This window comes from Pangasianodon hypophthalmus, chromosome 17, assembly GCF_027358585.1.
Source record: "Pangasianodon hypophthalmus isolate fPanHyp1 chromosome 17, fPanHyp1.pri, whole genome shotgun sequence".
NCBI classification, from domain to species: Eukaryota; Metazoa; Chordata; class Actinopteri; order Siluriformes; family Pangasiidae; genus Pangasianodon; species Pangasianodon hypophthalmus.
The window spans coordinates 5,540,055-5,556,011 of record NC_069726.1 but is presented as its reverse complement, the minus strand read 5'-3'; the positions used below and the strand labels follow the sequence as shown (position 1 = coordinate 5,556,011).

Below are 15,957 nucleotides of genomic sequence, written 5' to 3'. Positions count from 1 at the left end.
ATAAACGGCCTTTTCCTCACCAACCTGTTATTGTTTCCTCTCTCCTTACGTTATTAAGACAAAAAAAAGTCAACTTGTCATGTGACCTTGAAACTGGGAAGTTTTAAGACTTTCCCTTGGCGGAAAACATACTGACTGTTACAAATCACTGACACTGGAGACTCCTTCCATAAATGTTAAATGTAATTATTATTATTATTATTATTATGAGTTCAAGCACAAAGCGCTGACACACTATTGTTTTTGTAGGGATTATTATTATTAATAAATAGTACTATTTATTACTATTTATTAAAAATAAATAATATATATATATATATATATATATATATATATATATTAATCAATTATATATATATATATATATATATATATATATATATATATATATATATATAACAATTATATATATAATAAAAAGGCCTCTCAAGGCGCTTTACATAAGAGTATATAAACATATACAACAATAACAATAAAAGTAATAACAATACTTTAATAAATCCTATCCTATAATCCTATTTATTTATAATCCTACAAATCAATCCAATATATATATATATATATATATATATATATAGCAATGATATATAGTAGTGACAATATATATATATATATATATATATATATATATATATATATATATATATATATATATATATATATATACACAGTATATATATATTTCTGCATAAGGTGTAATATTTGTGTATTAGGTACAATATTTGTATATTCGCATGGTAATTGTGTTGTGTTGTGTTGTCTGTGATGTGTGAGTTGAATGTATCAAGTTGTGAACAAACACCATGAAAAATTCCTATGGCGAATTACATGATTCTGATTCTGAAATAAACATCTCCTTACGGAAACCTGTATATCAATGATTAAATGCTTTGCTTTGTTAAATAACAACGTCATTTCAAATCCATTTATTACTAGCCTTAGCGCACGTACAGCTTCTGTCCTATAGCTCTCTGTGCCCGAGTTGTTACTATAGAAACATTAACGTATTAATATTAGCCTGTGATTATTTGCACTATATCAGAGCGAGATTTGAGAAATCGACTAAACATGTGAACGGCATTCTTATAATGAAGAGCGTAAATTCATGTTAGCATACAAACATGTAAACATCATTCATAATAAAGAAATGAACACCGACCCCTAAAGGATTGGGGAACCATTAGCGATTCTACGTAGAACTCTACTGGCCTCTGTTTTTCAGGATAAGTCCAGAACTGGAAGTATAATAACACTTGTTTTTTGTTTTTAGTGCTAACGATTTAAACAGAGGAAAGCGCTATCTGCCCTCTTCCACATACATGCACGCATAGACACCTATGATTGGCTGGTGTCGTTGTGATTGACAATCTCTTCCAGAAACCATGGTCAATTTTGGCCCCTTTGGCTTCCTTGGCTTCTGGGGGCAGAGTGGTAGGGTTCTTGAAAAAAACAAAAACAACACCACCCCTTCCAGTTTAGGCCACGCCCACTTTGGGTTTAAAGCCGAATACAGATTGCATTTTGGAACGTACTTATGCGACTTTAGATCATAATGTGTTCATCATGTCTCCAAACGCTTGGCTATGTGTTAATATTTTCATCTTCCACCATTCACTGGCAGAAGGTTGAGATTTTATTATGTTCCCAAAATTCAGTTATTTAAATGTTTAGTGTTTCAATATGGAACTCCAGAAGAAATCTCAAATTATGTGACTGGCTAAACTCCTGACATTTTTGCATGTGCACTACCAATCAGACATACCAAAAGTAGCTGGTGCTAATGTGTATGTGAGATTTTTTTATTTTTATTTTTGCAAATGTCCCTTTAGAGGCTCATTTTCGCTCAAAAGAAAAAAACTCGATTTTGCTTTGAATTATGCGCTGCTATTCCTAAAGGATGAAAAGTGGCCAAGTCCATATTACTAATAAATAACAACATGTTCTGATATAATGCAACAGGGCTTGAATGATTTAAAGCCTCGCTCTGGCAAATCTCATTTTCTGCGTGATCCTCTACGGCGTGTAGTTTCAGCTCAAGGCAAAAAAAAAAAAATAGCAAGGAGATGTTGGCGAATGGAGCAGAGCTTCGACACGATCCCTTGTGTGGTGCTGAGACGCCGTTGGCGCTCCCTCCAATTAGTGAGTTAAAGGTAATTAAACCACATGCTCGCTCTCTGTAGGAGCAAACAGAGTGGAAGAGATGTTGGGAGACTGGATCTCTCCTGAGCAGCTTGAGCTGTAAATGAGTCTCTGTGTTTTTGAAGCAGGCAACGTGTCTGAGAAGGTTTTCAGCCCAGAAATCTTTAATAGTAAAAGTCAAGGCAACTTTTGTGGTTGTGTTTTAGAAACAAAGGTGTTTTGGAACTCATTAGTGTTGCTTCATGAGTTCTACTGAATGGTAAGAAATCTCCTGGGATTTATACGCCAGGAGTAGAACTGATGAAGCTCCTCAGATGGGTGGTGACTCACCGTGCGATTTTTTACAAACAGATATTCCAAATCCCCTGGATGACTTGACGATGGAGGCAGAAAGTTATTTTTATCACGCACACTTTTTATCACGAACACTACTTTTCTATTTTTCTTCTTTATTTTTTTCCCCCATCTTCTCCACACCTCCAGTTCATTGTAATAATGTACCTTTTAAGCATTAGTCTCATGAGCTGTATTACTTAAGTAAGGAAGAAACATGACATGAAACATGGTTATGGTTGAATATTTTCCAATAACAGCACGTCATGAGGTGTTTTCTTCTTCCAAAACCACACCAATTTGCCAACAATTGCAATGTTTAGTTATTAAATAACGATACAGCCATCCATCCATCCATCCATTACCGCTTATCCTACACAGGGTCATGGGGGAGTCTGAAGCCTATCCCAGGAACTCAAGGCACAAGGCAGGGGACACCCTGGACGGGGTGCCAACCCATCGCAGGCACAATCGCACACACACTCACACACTACAGACAATTTGGAAATGCCAATCAGCCTACAACGCATGTCTTTGGACTGGGGGAGGAAACCAGAGTACCCAGAGGAAACCCTGAAGCATGGGGAAAACATGCAAACTCTGCGCACACGGGGCGGAGACGGGAAGACGGGATTCGAACCCCCAACCCCAGAGGTGCGAGACAAACCACTAATCCACTGTTCCCCCCTAATGATACATCATACTTTTTTTAATCTTATGTTTCATGATTTGGAACATCTGCAAAACAAATTAGCACAAACCCTCGGACTTGTGTCCCTGTTACAAAACGCTGACACTGGAGACTCCTTCCATAAACGCTAAATAAATGTCTTCTCACAGAAAACTTCACCATATCAACAATTATACATGTTTTTAAATCTGCTTATACGGAACATCCGTCATACAATCCCTTACAACATAGTGCCTTGCATAAGTATTCACCCCCCTTGAACTTTTCCATATTTTGTAGTGTTACAACCTGGAACTAAAATGGACTTAATTGGGATTGTATGTCATGAATTTAAAAAAAAAATTTGTTTTTTTTTTTTTTGAAAGATTGTTTTTTGAAAGATTGTTCCTGGAAGACGAACATTGTTAGAGAACATACCTAAACAAGCGGCATCATGAAAAAGGAAGCTGTCAAAACAAGTCCAGGACAAAGTTCTGTATCAAATATTAATCAGGGTTTCTAAGCTTTGAACATCCCACAGAAGACATTAAATCCATTATTAAAAACTGGAACGAATATGGCACAACCGCAACTCTAGCTAGAGGACATTAGTCAGAGAAACCAAAAAAAAAAACATACATATACTTGAGACACAGCTAGGATCTCTCCTTATATTTAATTTTTTTCAAAGGACAGTCTTACTCGGTTTATCCTGTGATAGTGAAGCATGTAAAACTTTGTGTTTTTTTCTCAGTTCTGTTGTTTGTTTTCTGCTTTTGACCTCCGCCTGCATGTGCTTTGGCCTTGATAATGAATCTGTCTATGTGAACCTTGTTTGCACATGTTAAACTCTGCTATGCACTATGTCTACAACTGGATAAACAAATAAAATGTGCTTTATCCGACCATTCACACTTAAATGCAATTCATTTTTGGAGGTCAAGAACAGTCTTCAAAAATTTCCACAAACCCTGTAAAGCATAGATTATTCAAATGTTAGGCTGATTATTTAAATATGTACAATAATATTCTGAAACATAAAGCTTTTTTATTCCTCAGCCTTCCACCAGTATATCACAATAAGTCCATGTTGACATTATTTACAGGATACTTATATTTCAGTTATTGAGGCTTGGAGTAAACCCATTCATTTCAAGTGAACAGACAAATATACTAATATCTACGAGAAGTCAATACCTTTGATAACTTAGATTTATGATTTCCACCATGATATTAAATCATCACACACCTGGTTATGCTTCACTGACCCCTGGAGGTCTTTGGACCCCATTTTGAGAACCATTGGTCTAGAAAAAAGGTAGCGGATGTTAGATTTACCGTACCTCCTAAAAAGATCTGGTTTGCAGGCATGATGGGGAAGGATATAGTGATGGTGGACATGTCTGATTTGTCCACTGCCAGGATCAGACGACCTCGGCGGACACTCAGATCCACAGAGTGCCACTGGCCATCGTTCAGCGCTGACCCTGTAACAGTGTTATCAGTGTTATAAATAACATACTGCTGTCCAGAGATGGACTTCTGTCCCTGTTCAGATAGAGTCAATACTACAGCTATGACGTAGACCTACAACTAATTGGACTAAAAAGTTACTAAAAAGCCACTTATAATTAAAATTCTATAAATTCCACGTTGTTTGGATATTGTATAAGAAGCAAAAAACACTGTAATGTAATGTAATGTAATATAAACTAATCACTTTACAACAGTACATATCTTAAGTACTAGACTGTTAAGATACTACTTAAGATCACAGTATTAGAATAATTAACTACATTTTGAGTTACTACAGCGGATATCCTGTAATTAACGACCTCTGCTAATACCTGCTGTGATGTCCGTCATGATCCTGCCAGCCTTGTGGACCTGCATCCTCGCCCTCGCGTCACTCAGGTAAACCCACAGCGTTCCCGCTTGGTGCTGGAGGTCAAAGGTCATAAGCAGGCCCGCCTTGTTCCAGGTCCGGAACTGTAATCCGACTGACATGGTGTCACGTGTCAACGTCCACGGCAATTGAAGGAAACTCTCCGAGCTCGCGAACGTCACCGGCACGTCGACGGCCTCCACGCAGGCGAATGTGACGTTTCCCTAGAATTAAAAAAAATCGTCCCGTATTTATAATTCGCTCAAGATTACAAGTCATTATTCATGCAAATACAATTTCCAAACTTAATTACTCAGGATATGAATTATGATGTTTGCCTCTTAAATTATGCATCAGGAGCCATGAGCTTGATTAAATCCATGATTAAAAGGATTTGTAATTGGCTTAATCTCTAATTCCCCAGTGAACAGAAGTAACAGGAAAAAAAATAACAAGCAGTGAGTAATGTAAGCATACTCTGTATTAGTCAATAGACTACTGCAAAATAGGATTCATTACAGTAAAAAAAAAAAAGAAAAGAGGTCTTATTTTTTCATTTGACAAACCAAATCACATCACACTTAAAAAAAAAGGAACACAGTGGATAATCATATCGGGTCATTTAGAATTACTGCAAGGACAAGAAATGAATCAGAACATATTATATATAAACTGATGTATCTGTTAATGTAGCTGGGATTGGATTTAGACGTCCCTACTGGCACAGCTGTTAGATATATTCACATGTTGAAAAAGTGCAGCACGTAAATCAATATTTTTATTGTTCTTACTATTACAAATAGTGTAAACGTTTCCGTAAAAAAAAGAAATATAATACACTGTATTTTTCTATTACAGATTTTATAGACACGCCCCCAGCAACTCTGTTCACTCCTCCATCTTTATTGCTCAGAAACATAAATTTGACAGAATCTGATGTGATTTTATGCGTGCCTTCTTCCCTGTTTCTGTCCCTGTCATGTTCCTCCTTCCTTATGGCCTTCCAATTTCCTTATATGGTCTGCGCTTTCTAATTAGTTAAACCTAATCCTTGTTTCCCCTTCATTAGTCAGTCTATCTAAACCCTCTGTGTTTCCCTTGTATATGTATTATATATATTATTATATATGTATTATACTATGCGGCCCTTATTTAGTCCTTTTCATTGATACTAGTTTCATAGATATAAGTTTTCCTTAATCGTTAACCCTAGTCTCTTAGTTTGGATTTTTAGTATGAATTACACCATACATCATCAAAAAATCATCTACCTGTGCTTTGACCCTGAAATTTGACTTTGACTATGATTATTGGATCTTTCTTAATAAACTCGCTTTGAGTATGCGCTTCCTGCTACAAGAGGATGAACTTGGAGGCCAAATTAGCTCATTTGATCCATTTCTCCATGCAGCCATTAATGTTATAAACTGGTAATCTGTTTCAATCTGTAACTTCAGCAACAAATGTGCTGTTTCAGATATTTTATTTTGTGTGAACCAACTAAAAGATGAAAAAAAAAAGGTTTCTACAAAACTAACATGGAAGAAGGATGTTAGTCATGATAGATTCTAGGAGGCAAGGTTTCATGGATGTACATGGATGGTAGACAGGGTCAAAGTGTAAACAAATCATTGCAATATTTTTGTAGTTTATCGCTGAGTCCAAATCCCTAAGGATTGCATTTTGCATCTTGTATAACCTTTACGATATGAACAATTTAGTACAGTTTGCGATTTTAGTGAAAGTAAGCTCAAGCTTGATGTATTGAAACCCTCTAAAGCCACGCCCCCCAAAACATTTATGTTAGAAGACCTGAAAAAGATGAGATGATTGACATGCAAGACAGCTCCTTGTCCTGATTGGTTGGATTTTGGTGGTCCACATCATTGTTTTCCCCATTTTTCACTGTGCCTTTAAAACACAGTTGATGTAATCAGTGTTCAGTCGCTGCTTACCACTACGGTGAGTTGTTTCCTTTTAGCCAGGACGATCACATTAACGCCGTTGTACTGCACGTTCTCCAGACAGCCGTGGAAGTTCCTTCTGGAGTTTTCTCTCTGAGTCCCGTCAGCCGAAACGGCACCGAAACTGATCTTGTGAAAGAATGATAGTCTGCTGTCAAATTGCCCACGCTTCCTCTAAGCATGCACATTTACAGAAAGATAGATTAGTTAAGAGACCATGAAGAGAACATTACAGCTTAAACGTACAGCCCTGATGTCATTTCACATCAAGAAGATATATAATGAATTAAAGCTGATGTTTTTGAGCTTCTTCTAAAAAAAAAAAAACAAAAAAAACACAACTCGCGCTGTGGCTGTAACTGAGCCGCTGATGAAAACAGACATTTCTATAACGAAGCACATTAAACAGTGATCAACTCGGATGCGGAGCCGAACAGCACCCGGTCCTTTTTTCCCCTCGATCAATTTATGTTATTGTGTGCGTCTTTGCGAGAGGGAAACAGCAAGAACAAAGCTGTTTGTGAGAGTGTTAGAAGCTCGAGACTGGTTGCTGGAGGCGCACCTCGTTAATCTCGAAGTGACTCTGGTGTTCGGGGAGTTGCAGCTGCTGCGTGCTTTTGTCCACGGTGAAGTTGACATGTCCTCGGAGTCGCTCGATGCTAACGCGATGCCAGTGTTGGTCATCCAGCAGGCTGCCTAGTGACACCGCAGTGTGAAAATTGCCTGCAAAAAAAAAAAAAACAAAAACACTGCTGTTAATACTCTTAGATCTAAAGAGAGACGTAGTAATGCAGAGAGCAGAACGAGAACAGACATAAAGCAGGACGATTTCACTAATACAGTGAAAAACAAGCAAATAATAATTATCATATGTATGTAGCATGGCTAAATGCTGCTCAGTGACATCACCGTGTTAATATTGCCCAATATGAGCAAACACGGCTTTGCTAACCCTTATGAAAATGCAGTATGGTTCATCAAGGAGTCGTTGACTAGTTAACCTTTAAATGTTAACCTGTGCTCTATAGGGTTCTAACTTTAATCTTTCTTTTTTTTTTTTTTTTCACTTGGAGTGTACTATGGTACATCTGGTGTATGGCTGAAACACATGGTTTGATATTGGGACATATTTTAGGAACCATATTAAGAACCATAGTATAGCCTTTTTCCCAATACATCATAGTCAAAAAAAAAAAAACCTTTCCATATCTGAAACATTGTTCATTTTTCATATTTTTTTTACTCAAGGATTACAATATGAAAACTACAAATACAATAACTTAGAGTCAAAAATGGTCATAGGATTTCTTCAGAGCAGAAAGTACACCACAACAATACAAGAAGCAAATCCATAATAATTACCAACCTGCACCAGGCTAGGAATCAGCAATGATCAATAACACATGAAGGCCAAATGACTGAAACTCAAACTCTTTTCCTCTCCACTAACACACAATTTCAGCCTGCAGTTTTCCTGAAAGTGTGGCTCATTTCTGAACCGTATCACCAATGGCATCTGTATTACATTTTCACTAACCAGCATATTGCTATGGAACGGAAGGATGGCATTCAGTTATTAAAGCGCACAGCCAGTCATGTGGTTCAGATTACATTGGCCCTCTAAATGCATCAATTATTTAGCAAAATTATGAAGTCAAGCAGCCTTATACTACTCCATCTACAATTATTCATGGACTCAGTCCCTATAAATGTGTTGGTATTTATGTTTCCCTTGTAAGAAACGCTCGTGTTGTACTTCTTTCTGGAGTTGAAGTTAAAATCCACATGCAAATGCAAATACAAATCCAGGCATCCAACAATGGCCACGAGTCCAAAAAAGCACATAACTGGAGCGGTTCTCTGAAAGAGAAAGATGGCATATCAATCACAGCAACATTAGCCAATCACAGGCATCTGTTAGCTCATGTGTACACAATAAGGCACTCTGCTCCAAGTGCATTCAGCCGTGCTAAATTGTGGATGGAGAGAACTGGCTACAACTATACTGGCAGAAATTTGGGTAAAACATGCAGAATGGGTCGTATACAGAGTTCGCTTAAACACACACACAGTGAGGAGTTCATATTAAAATTGTAAATACATCCTCCCCAAAAAACTATGGGATGTATAAACACATACATGTGACATTATTAATTATTTTTAATTAACTAATAGCATCGCTCACACTAAGCACATCATAGGACACAGCATCTTAATCAAAGACATTACTTATCTTGAAGCTGGAATAGTTTATGGATAAAAATATGAACAAAACTTAATCAAAAACTTATAACTCACAAGCAGAGCAGATGTGTGCTTGGTCAGCTTATCCTTCTTTATAGAAGAGTACATCAAATTAACAAAAGCACTAGCATTATTTAGTGAATTTTAATCAAAATTAGCTACTTATAAACATGATCAATTAGCCCACATCCCACACACACACACACACACACACACACATATTACAATGTCATTACCTTGTTTTAATAATATCTTGGCCACATTAAGTGACATTAAAATATATTTTCAAGCCAGTTCAGTCATTTGCTGCAACTTTCAACAACAGAAACAGTGTTTTTCATCCCTGCTAAAGCTTCATGCTTTCTGTCACTATGCTCCTAGTTCATTAGGCAAAAGAATAGGATGTACTGGATTAAGTGCTATTTTATTTTTGAGAATGAAGACAAAAGCTATATTATTAAATTAATACAGATATACAGTGATTAATGTGATGATCACAGCATGGACTATTACTGCAGCAATATACTGTCAATATACTACACTCCTATTAGATGTTTATTTGACTGCAAAGGAAACAAAGTACTTCTTCAGTCAGCATTTTCTATCCCCTGGGTCTTTTTTTTGGGCTTAAAGGCAAGTGCATATGTTTAAAGGTGGAAGTTTAGATGCTTATATTTAGCACAGTGGTTTAGAAAATAGACGTTTCCCTGTTTGTATCACTCCGCTTGTCTGTGTTCGCCATGTAAAATTCCAATTCTAGCAACATTCCCACTGAAACGGTTAATACAGTAGAGTTAGCGACATCATCAGCAGACATGGCAAACGATACATTTTTCATGAATATAACTTCTAACTTAAAATATGAAAGCTCATCAGACGAAGATGAAAAAAAAGAAGGGAAGCCTATTTCACCGGACGCACCTTTAACAGAAACGTAGCTAGCTGACTGGCTATAAAGTGAGTTTTTGTTGAGTTTTCCAATTAGCTATAAAGTGAGTTCTCGAGACAGAGCAAAATAAACAAAAAATTTGCCCACATTGTGTGTGAAATGTCAGTTACTCTGTATTAATGTCTTATTTATGAAATGGTTGTATAAAAACAATATCGCACTTGCAGTTGTGTGGTTTTACTGAATATCAGCACGGTCAGTATAACCACACTATAGCTCAGGTGATATCGCTTAATTGTAAAACTCTATCTTAGACAATTCTGAGAACTACATGCATGTCATTTTAATCATCTGAATGGTCTGTACAGAAAATCAGCTTAAGCACCTGTGTAAACTGACTCTGAATATGAAGAGCTTTCCCTGCGTAAATATCGAAATCTTTTGAACTTAAGTCTTTGACTCTGATTATGGCCCAATGTTAGCACTCTAAAGGTCCCTATAACACTATCAGACCTTTTATACTTTACATCCTGTTTTGTAGACTATTGGAAAACCATTTAAACACTATACTGGCACAGACTTGGGGGTAAAGTTGCTACAGTTTTGTAAAGAGAGAGATGTATTTTAAAAAAATGAATTAGAAAGGTAGGAGAATGTAAATAATTGGCTGTGTTTAGCCACATTTGCTTGTGCGACTGCATTCTCACAGTTTGATGACTTGTGAAATTGCAGCTCTTGCTGGCATCCATTACTAAACTGTTCACTCAGTGGTTCACTGGTGCTTCGGTGATTTGGAACGTTTAATCTTGCACTTTTTAGGCCCTGAAATAAGGTAGCTTACTCTGCACAAGAAGCACATATGGATCCACTGTTTTCTGCCAAGTCATATGGATCTGTTTCCTGAGAACCAGAACTTGGCTTGTAGTTCTGGCTGAAGAGAAACAGTTCTAAACTCATTATTTACTGGTGATTTGTTTTCCAGGTATTGGGCATGCCATTGTGAGGGTTACTGATTCTTCAGAGTATGCAAATATTCAAAATGTGTTCTGACTGTCTTAGCAAAGGAAACATCAACAAATACTGTATCTCAAAGAACGGGATGACGTGTCATTACAGTACCCTTATTGTTCTTTTTCGAGTTTCTATTTTCCTGTGATGTTTCTCTTGTTTTTGCTGCTTCCCTAATTTAAATACAATGCACCCAAATATGCCAACTAAAAAATTTTTTTCTAAAATTATCCTTTTTTTTCTATTTCAGTGGGTATTCAGACCACTTTAGTTTCTGCATACTTTATTATGTTAAACATTTAATTACATTTGATTTGTCATTAGTCTACACTCAATAGTCCATAATGACAATTTGAAAACAAGTTTTTGATTTTTTTTGATAATTTATTAAAAATCAAAAATGAAACCCTTTACTCAATACTTTGTAGAAGCACCTTTGGCAACAATTATAGCTTCGAATCTTCTTGGGTAAAGCTCTACAAGCTTCGTACGTGGATTTGGGCAGTTTCTCCCATTCTTCCTGGAAGATCCTCTCAAGCTCAATCAGATTAGATAGGGAGCGTATGTGAACTGCAATCTTCAGGTCTCTCCACAGATGTTCTATAAAGTTCAAGTCTGGGCTTTGGTTGGGCCCCTTAAGGACATTCACAGACTTGTCCTGTAGCCACTCCAGCACTGTCATGGCTGTGTGCTTCAGGTCATCGTGCTGAACGGTGAACCGATGCCAGAGAATGAGGTCCTTTGCACACTGGAGCAGGTTTTCTTCAAGGACTTTTCTGTATTTTGGCTGCATTCACACTTACCTCAATTCTGACCAGCCTTCCAGTCCCTGCTAATCAGAAGCACTCCAATGGGATGATGCTGCCACCACCATGCTTCACCAAGTGTCCCAAATTTCACAGTTTCATGGTATAAATCCAGATTCTGTACTTCAAGGGTTTGTTCTTCACCATTCGATTTCTTGATAACATTCTTATTTGGGTTTATACTTCTTGAAAACTTTAGCTTTGACTGAGGAGGTGTTTTTTTTTGTTTTGTTCCTGGAGTTTTTCAGGTATTGGATTTGACATGGTGTCACTAATTTAAATACAATGAGCCTCAATTTATTCATAAACGAGCCTTAATTTATTCATAAATCATTCACAGGAGCATTTACACAAGAAACGTAGTATTCATGAAAAGCCAATTCAGAAGAATGTTCACTTTTAAAAAGCATTTAAAAACGTGTGATGGAGTAAGACCTTCCCCCGATTTGATCACTATTCCTTCCTCCTTCTTTTCTTTCTTAAATATGCAATAGCAAGTAACAAGACGCCCAAAATGCAGTGCAGGATCATTTCCCATTCCGCATTTAACAGGATGAATAAATACTAATGAAACCCACAGGGATCTTCTGCAGCCTTGAAAAGTTTATTAAGGAACACCTGAAAGTCTACACAAACATTTATTTATTCCTTCTGAGTTGTTTTGCAGGCACATTGTTAAAAAGAATCATTACTTTTTAATGTGCTCCAAAGGGAACGCATGGATACTTGTAAAAGTGAGAATTTAAAAAAAAAGAAAAACAGCAAGGAAAAGATTCAATTAAAAATAAATAAATAAAAGCATTTGCCTTCTCACTTCTTTTCTGATTAGTAAGAAAATTGCTTTGCATTTGACAATCTATGTCAAAATATTTCCAAAGGCGACATAACTTGCTTACTTGTTTACAGCTGTCAGTGAGGCATGAGGAAAAGTGTTAGACCATGCCAGCAAACACATCTCTGTTTTATTTTACCTGATTGAAACACAAAAAGTCAAAGCCTGAGTCATACCATCTTACGTGGTTTAGGTGGAAGTTAAAATGACAAAGCACTTCATTTTTTTTTTTTGTTCTCTTGCTTTTATATTACATTGTATTACGTCTGACAGTAAAGAAGAAAAAAATCCTTCTTCATTCCACATTTTCTATTCTTGATTTTTTTTTTTGTGTGTGTGTTAATGACTAGTGCTTGTGTGTCTAGACGCTATTGACAAACCTCGTCTACTCAAGAAAAAAAAAAGGCCAACCTTGGAGGCGTGAACTGCGAGGTAGGTAGTTTTAATAATCGAAACGTGCCACTCCAAAAAACAACTGCGTAAACCATCTCTGAATACAAGAAACTTTCCCATAAATATTGACGAAATTAAGTCACCAATATGGGAAGTGGAATCTTGCGGAAATTCTTTCTACGACCAAATGAAGTAAAGAGATCGAATACAAGAGCTCGAATACTAATGCTGCCTTCAAGTCTTCCTCGGAAGGTCGTACATACGAGTTCAGAGGTAGGATTTACGATGTGCTGTGTGTTCAAGTGGTTTTGGTTGGAAAAGTTGGATGGTGTGAGAAAACTTCATTTGTTTTTATGTGTGTGGCATTTTTTTTTTTGTATTTTCAATGACAAGAAGTTGATTTTGCTTTCTTGAAAGAAAATAAAGAACTGAACAGTTAACATATCACTTAAATCTTACCGTCTTCTGTAGACGTCAAATTAATATTTGCGACCATGTGACTTTTTTATTGCCACACCCCCAACTTGGAAAAAAAAAAACAGCACTCATTGAAAAAGTTGTAATTACGACAGTGATATTTGCTTCAGGACATGAAGGCAGCATAAAAGCTGGTGTTTACGTTTCATTCAAGTTTTTCCAGATTAGGTTTGGTATTGTTATTCATTTCTAAGGAATCCGATTGGCCAATCTGGATGAGATAAAGTCTAATTTAACCAAATTAAATTAAAACAATCAGTCTCGTATAAGATATTAATCCCAGTAATCAGAAAAATGATGATAACGCAGCATTAATAACAACATGGGACGCTTCGAGGTTTAGTTATTTCATTGATCTGCTGCTATTGTTGATAGAGCTATGTGTTCGGCCAAAATACTTAGTTGGAAAGTAATTTGCGCTAGTGTTATTACTTTCATACTTCAAAATCCTCGCACATTACCAATTTGTGCTGGATTAAAGAATGGATCTCGGCTGAATTTCCTGACAGAACAAAGAGCATCATTAAATGCTAGTGCGAGCATCACGCTGCTCTCTCTCTCTCTCTCTCTCTCTCTCTCTCTAACAGTTAAAATGATCTTTATGATTCTTTTGGGAAACTGGGCTCAAATCAGTAATCAGTCAAATTACGGCAGGCCCCGAGGTGAAACTAATCCCATCCAAATAGGGCTTAAAGCCTAATGTCTGTGAAAGCCTCTTTCTTAACAGTCTTCTGTTGTGAATATTATCAGTTAAACTCTGAGGCAGTTGCAAAAAAGTGTGTAAATGTGTAGAAGTTAAGCTTGTAAATGTGGTGAATGATGGTAGAATCTCGACACAAAGGAGATCGGAGATCGAAGATCTTCACAAAATAACAAAAGAGGAAAAAAAATTCAGTATTTATTTGATTATTATACACACTTATTTAATGTAATTAAATAAAAAAATGCTTTATACTGTAATAATTTCTTTTACAGCATAAAAGCCTACTTGCATTCACTGCTAACTTTTTTTTTTTTATCAGCCTGATTGTCTTGTGTTTCACCACATTTGCGTCGTATTGCTGCAATATCCACTGGAGTTTTTGACACCCATCACATTTGGCTTTGTTGCTGTTTAGTGGAGTGAAAAAAAAAAAAAAAAACTACAGACTGCTTCTTTTCCTCTATAATAAGAGAGCAGTGCTGTTACGAACATCCAGTCTCGTTGTCTTTAACTGCTTCCCAGCAGGCCTGTGTGCATGTGAGGAACAAAGGAGAAAGACTGGAGGAAAAGTCGCTTCTGACCTACAAATTAAGTGTTTCAAACAACAACAAAAAAAATCTGCTTCTGTAGAAATGCCTTTCTCAAAAGGAAAAGTCAGAATCGATATTTCTCTGTCATCTAAAATATCTGCTCAGTTCTACTGCATGTAGAAGCTGAACTGTACAGGAAGAGCGGAGATCAAATTTACGTAGATGAACACACATGAATGAGGAAGAAAACACTTGGGGGTGTGCTGTTAAAGGGAAATAATCAATGATGATGTGCTGGTGTTTCGAGGTCTGACACGAAAACCAACCTGAAGTTGATTATTTTCCTATAAGAGCGTGTCATGCAGTGTTTTATTCCTCTTCTACCACAGAAATTTGCCAATGATTACAAATTTTCATTTATTGATAAAAAAGCACATTATACTTTTTTAACCATGTAATATTTTGACATTTAATATGATGGAACCACAAGATAGTTACGTTATATCAGCTATAAAGAGTCGTTCCCACATCAGCCTCTCTTTCTCTCTCTCTCTCTTTCTCTCTCTCTCACAGTTAATAAGACAAAAAAAATCACAGCTTACAGAAAAACAGAAAACACTATCCTGAAAGTGGAAAACGTTTAGATCCATTACAATTATATAATTGTATATATAATTATACTGTATATTTTTCACTGGTGTAGCACACATGCTCCTGGCTAACACTCCGAATGCGTAAATTTGGCCCAAATGATTTGCTTCTGTTGGATCGTGCGAATGGTACGATCCATTCAACAAACAGAAATGCTCAGATCCTGTGTACAATCACCACGACACACTAGAAAACATTCAGAGACAGATCAGAAGGTCCATCTGCATATTTCAAAGGGGTAAATACTAAGTATAAGTATTATCAAATTATATTTTCAAAAGTTCCTGCTTGCAAAGTGGGCTGAGACATAATTACCAAACTCAACACTATCATTTACCATTCACGCATTAACCAATTCAAAACTGGCTTATTATACGTTCATATTCAACTCTCCAAAAAGGTGATAATTGAAAAGCTGAGGCTTTTCAAATGC

General features: G+C 36.6%; 1 protein-coding gene across 3 annotated transcripts in view; it reads right to left on the bottom strand.

Moving 5' to 3' along the window:
• cntnap3 (contactin associated protein family member 3) overlaps positions 1-15,957 on the bottom strand; it is a 131,112-nt gene that overhangs the window by 59,002 nt on the left and 56,153 nt on the right. For 2 of the 3 annotated variants that reach the window (XM_026943944.3, XM_026943943.3), the window contains exons 6-9: positions 7,554-7,714; positions 6,983-7,120; positions 4,990-5,251; positions 4,486-4,629 (exon numbers count right to left, since the gene is read on the bottom strand). In XM_026943944.3, the coding sequence (XP_026799745.3) occupies positions 4,486-4,629; positions 4,990-5,251; positions 6,983-7,120; positions 7,554-7,714 (705 nt within the window). The remainder of the gene's footprint in view (positions 1-4,485; positions 4,630-4,989; positions 5,252-6,982; positions 7,121-7,553; positions 7,715-15,957) is intronic. The other variant, XM_026943945.3, reaches the window with a different exon arrangement.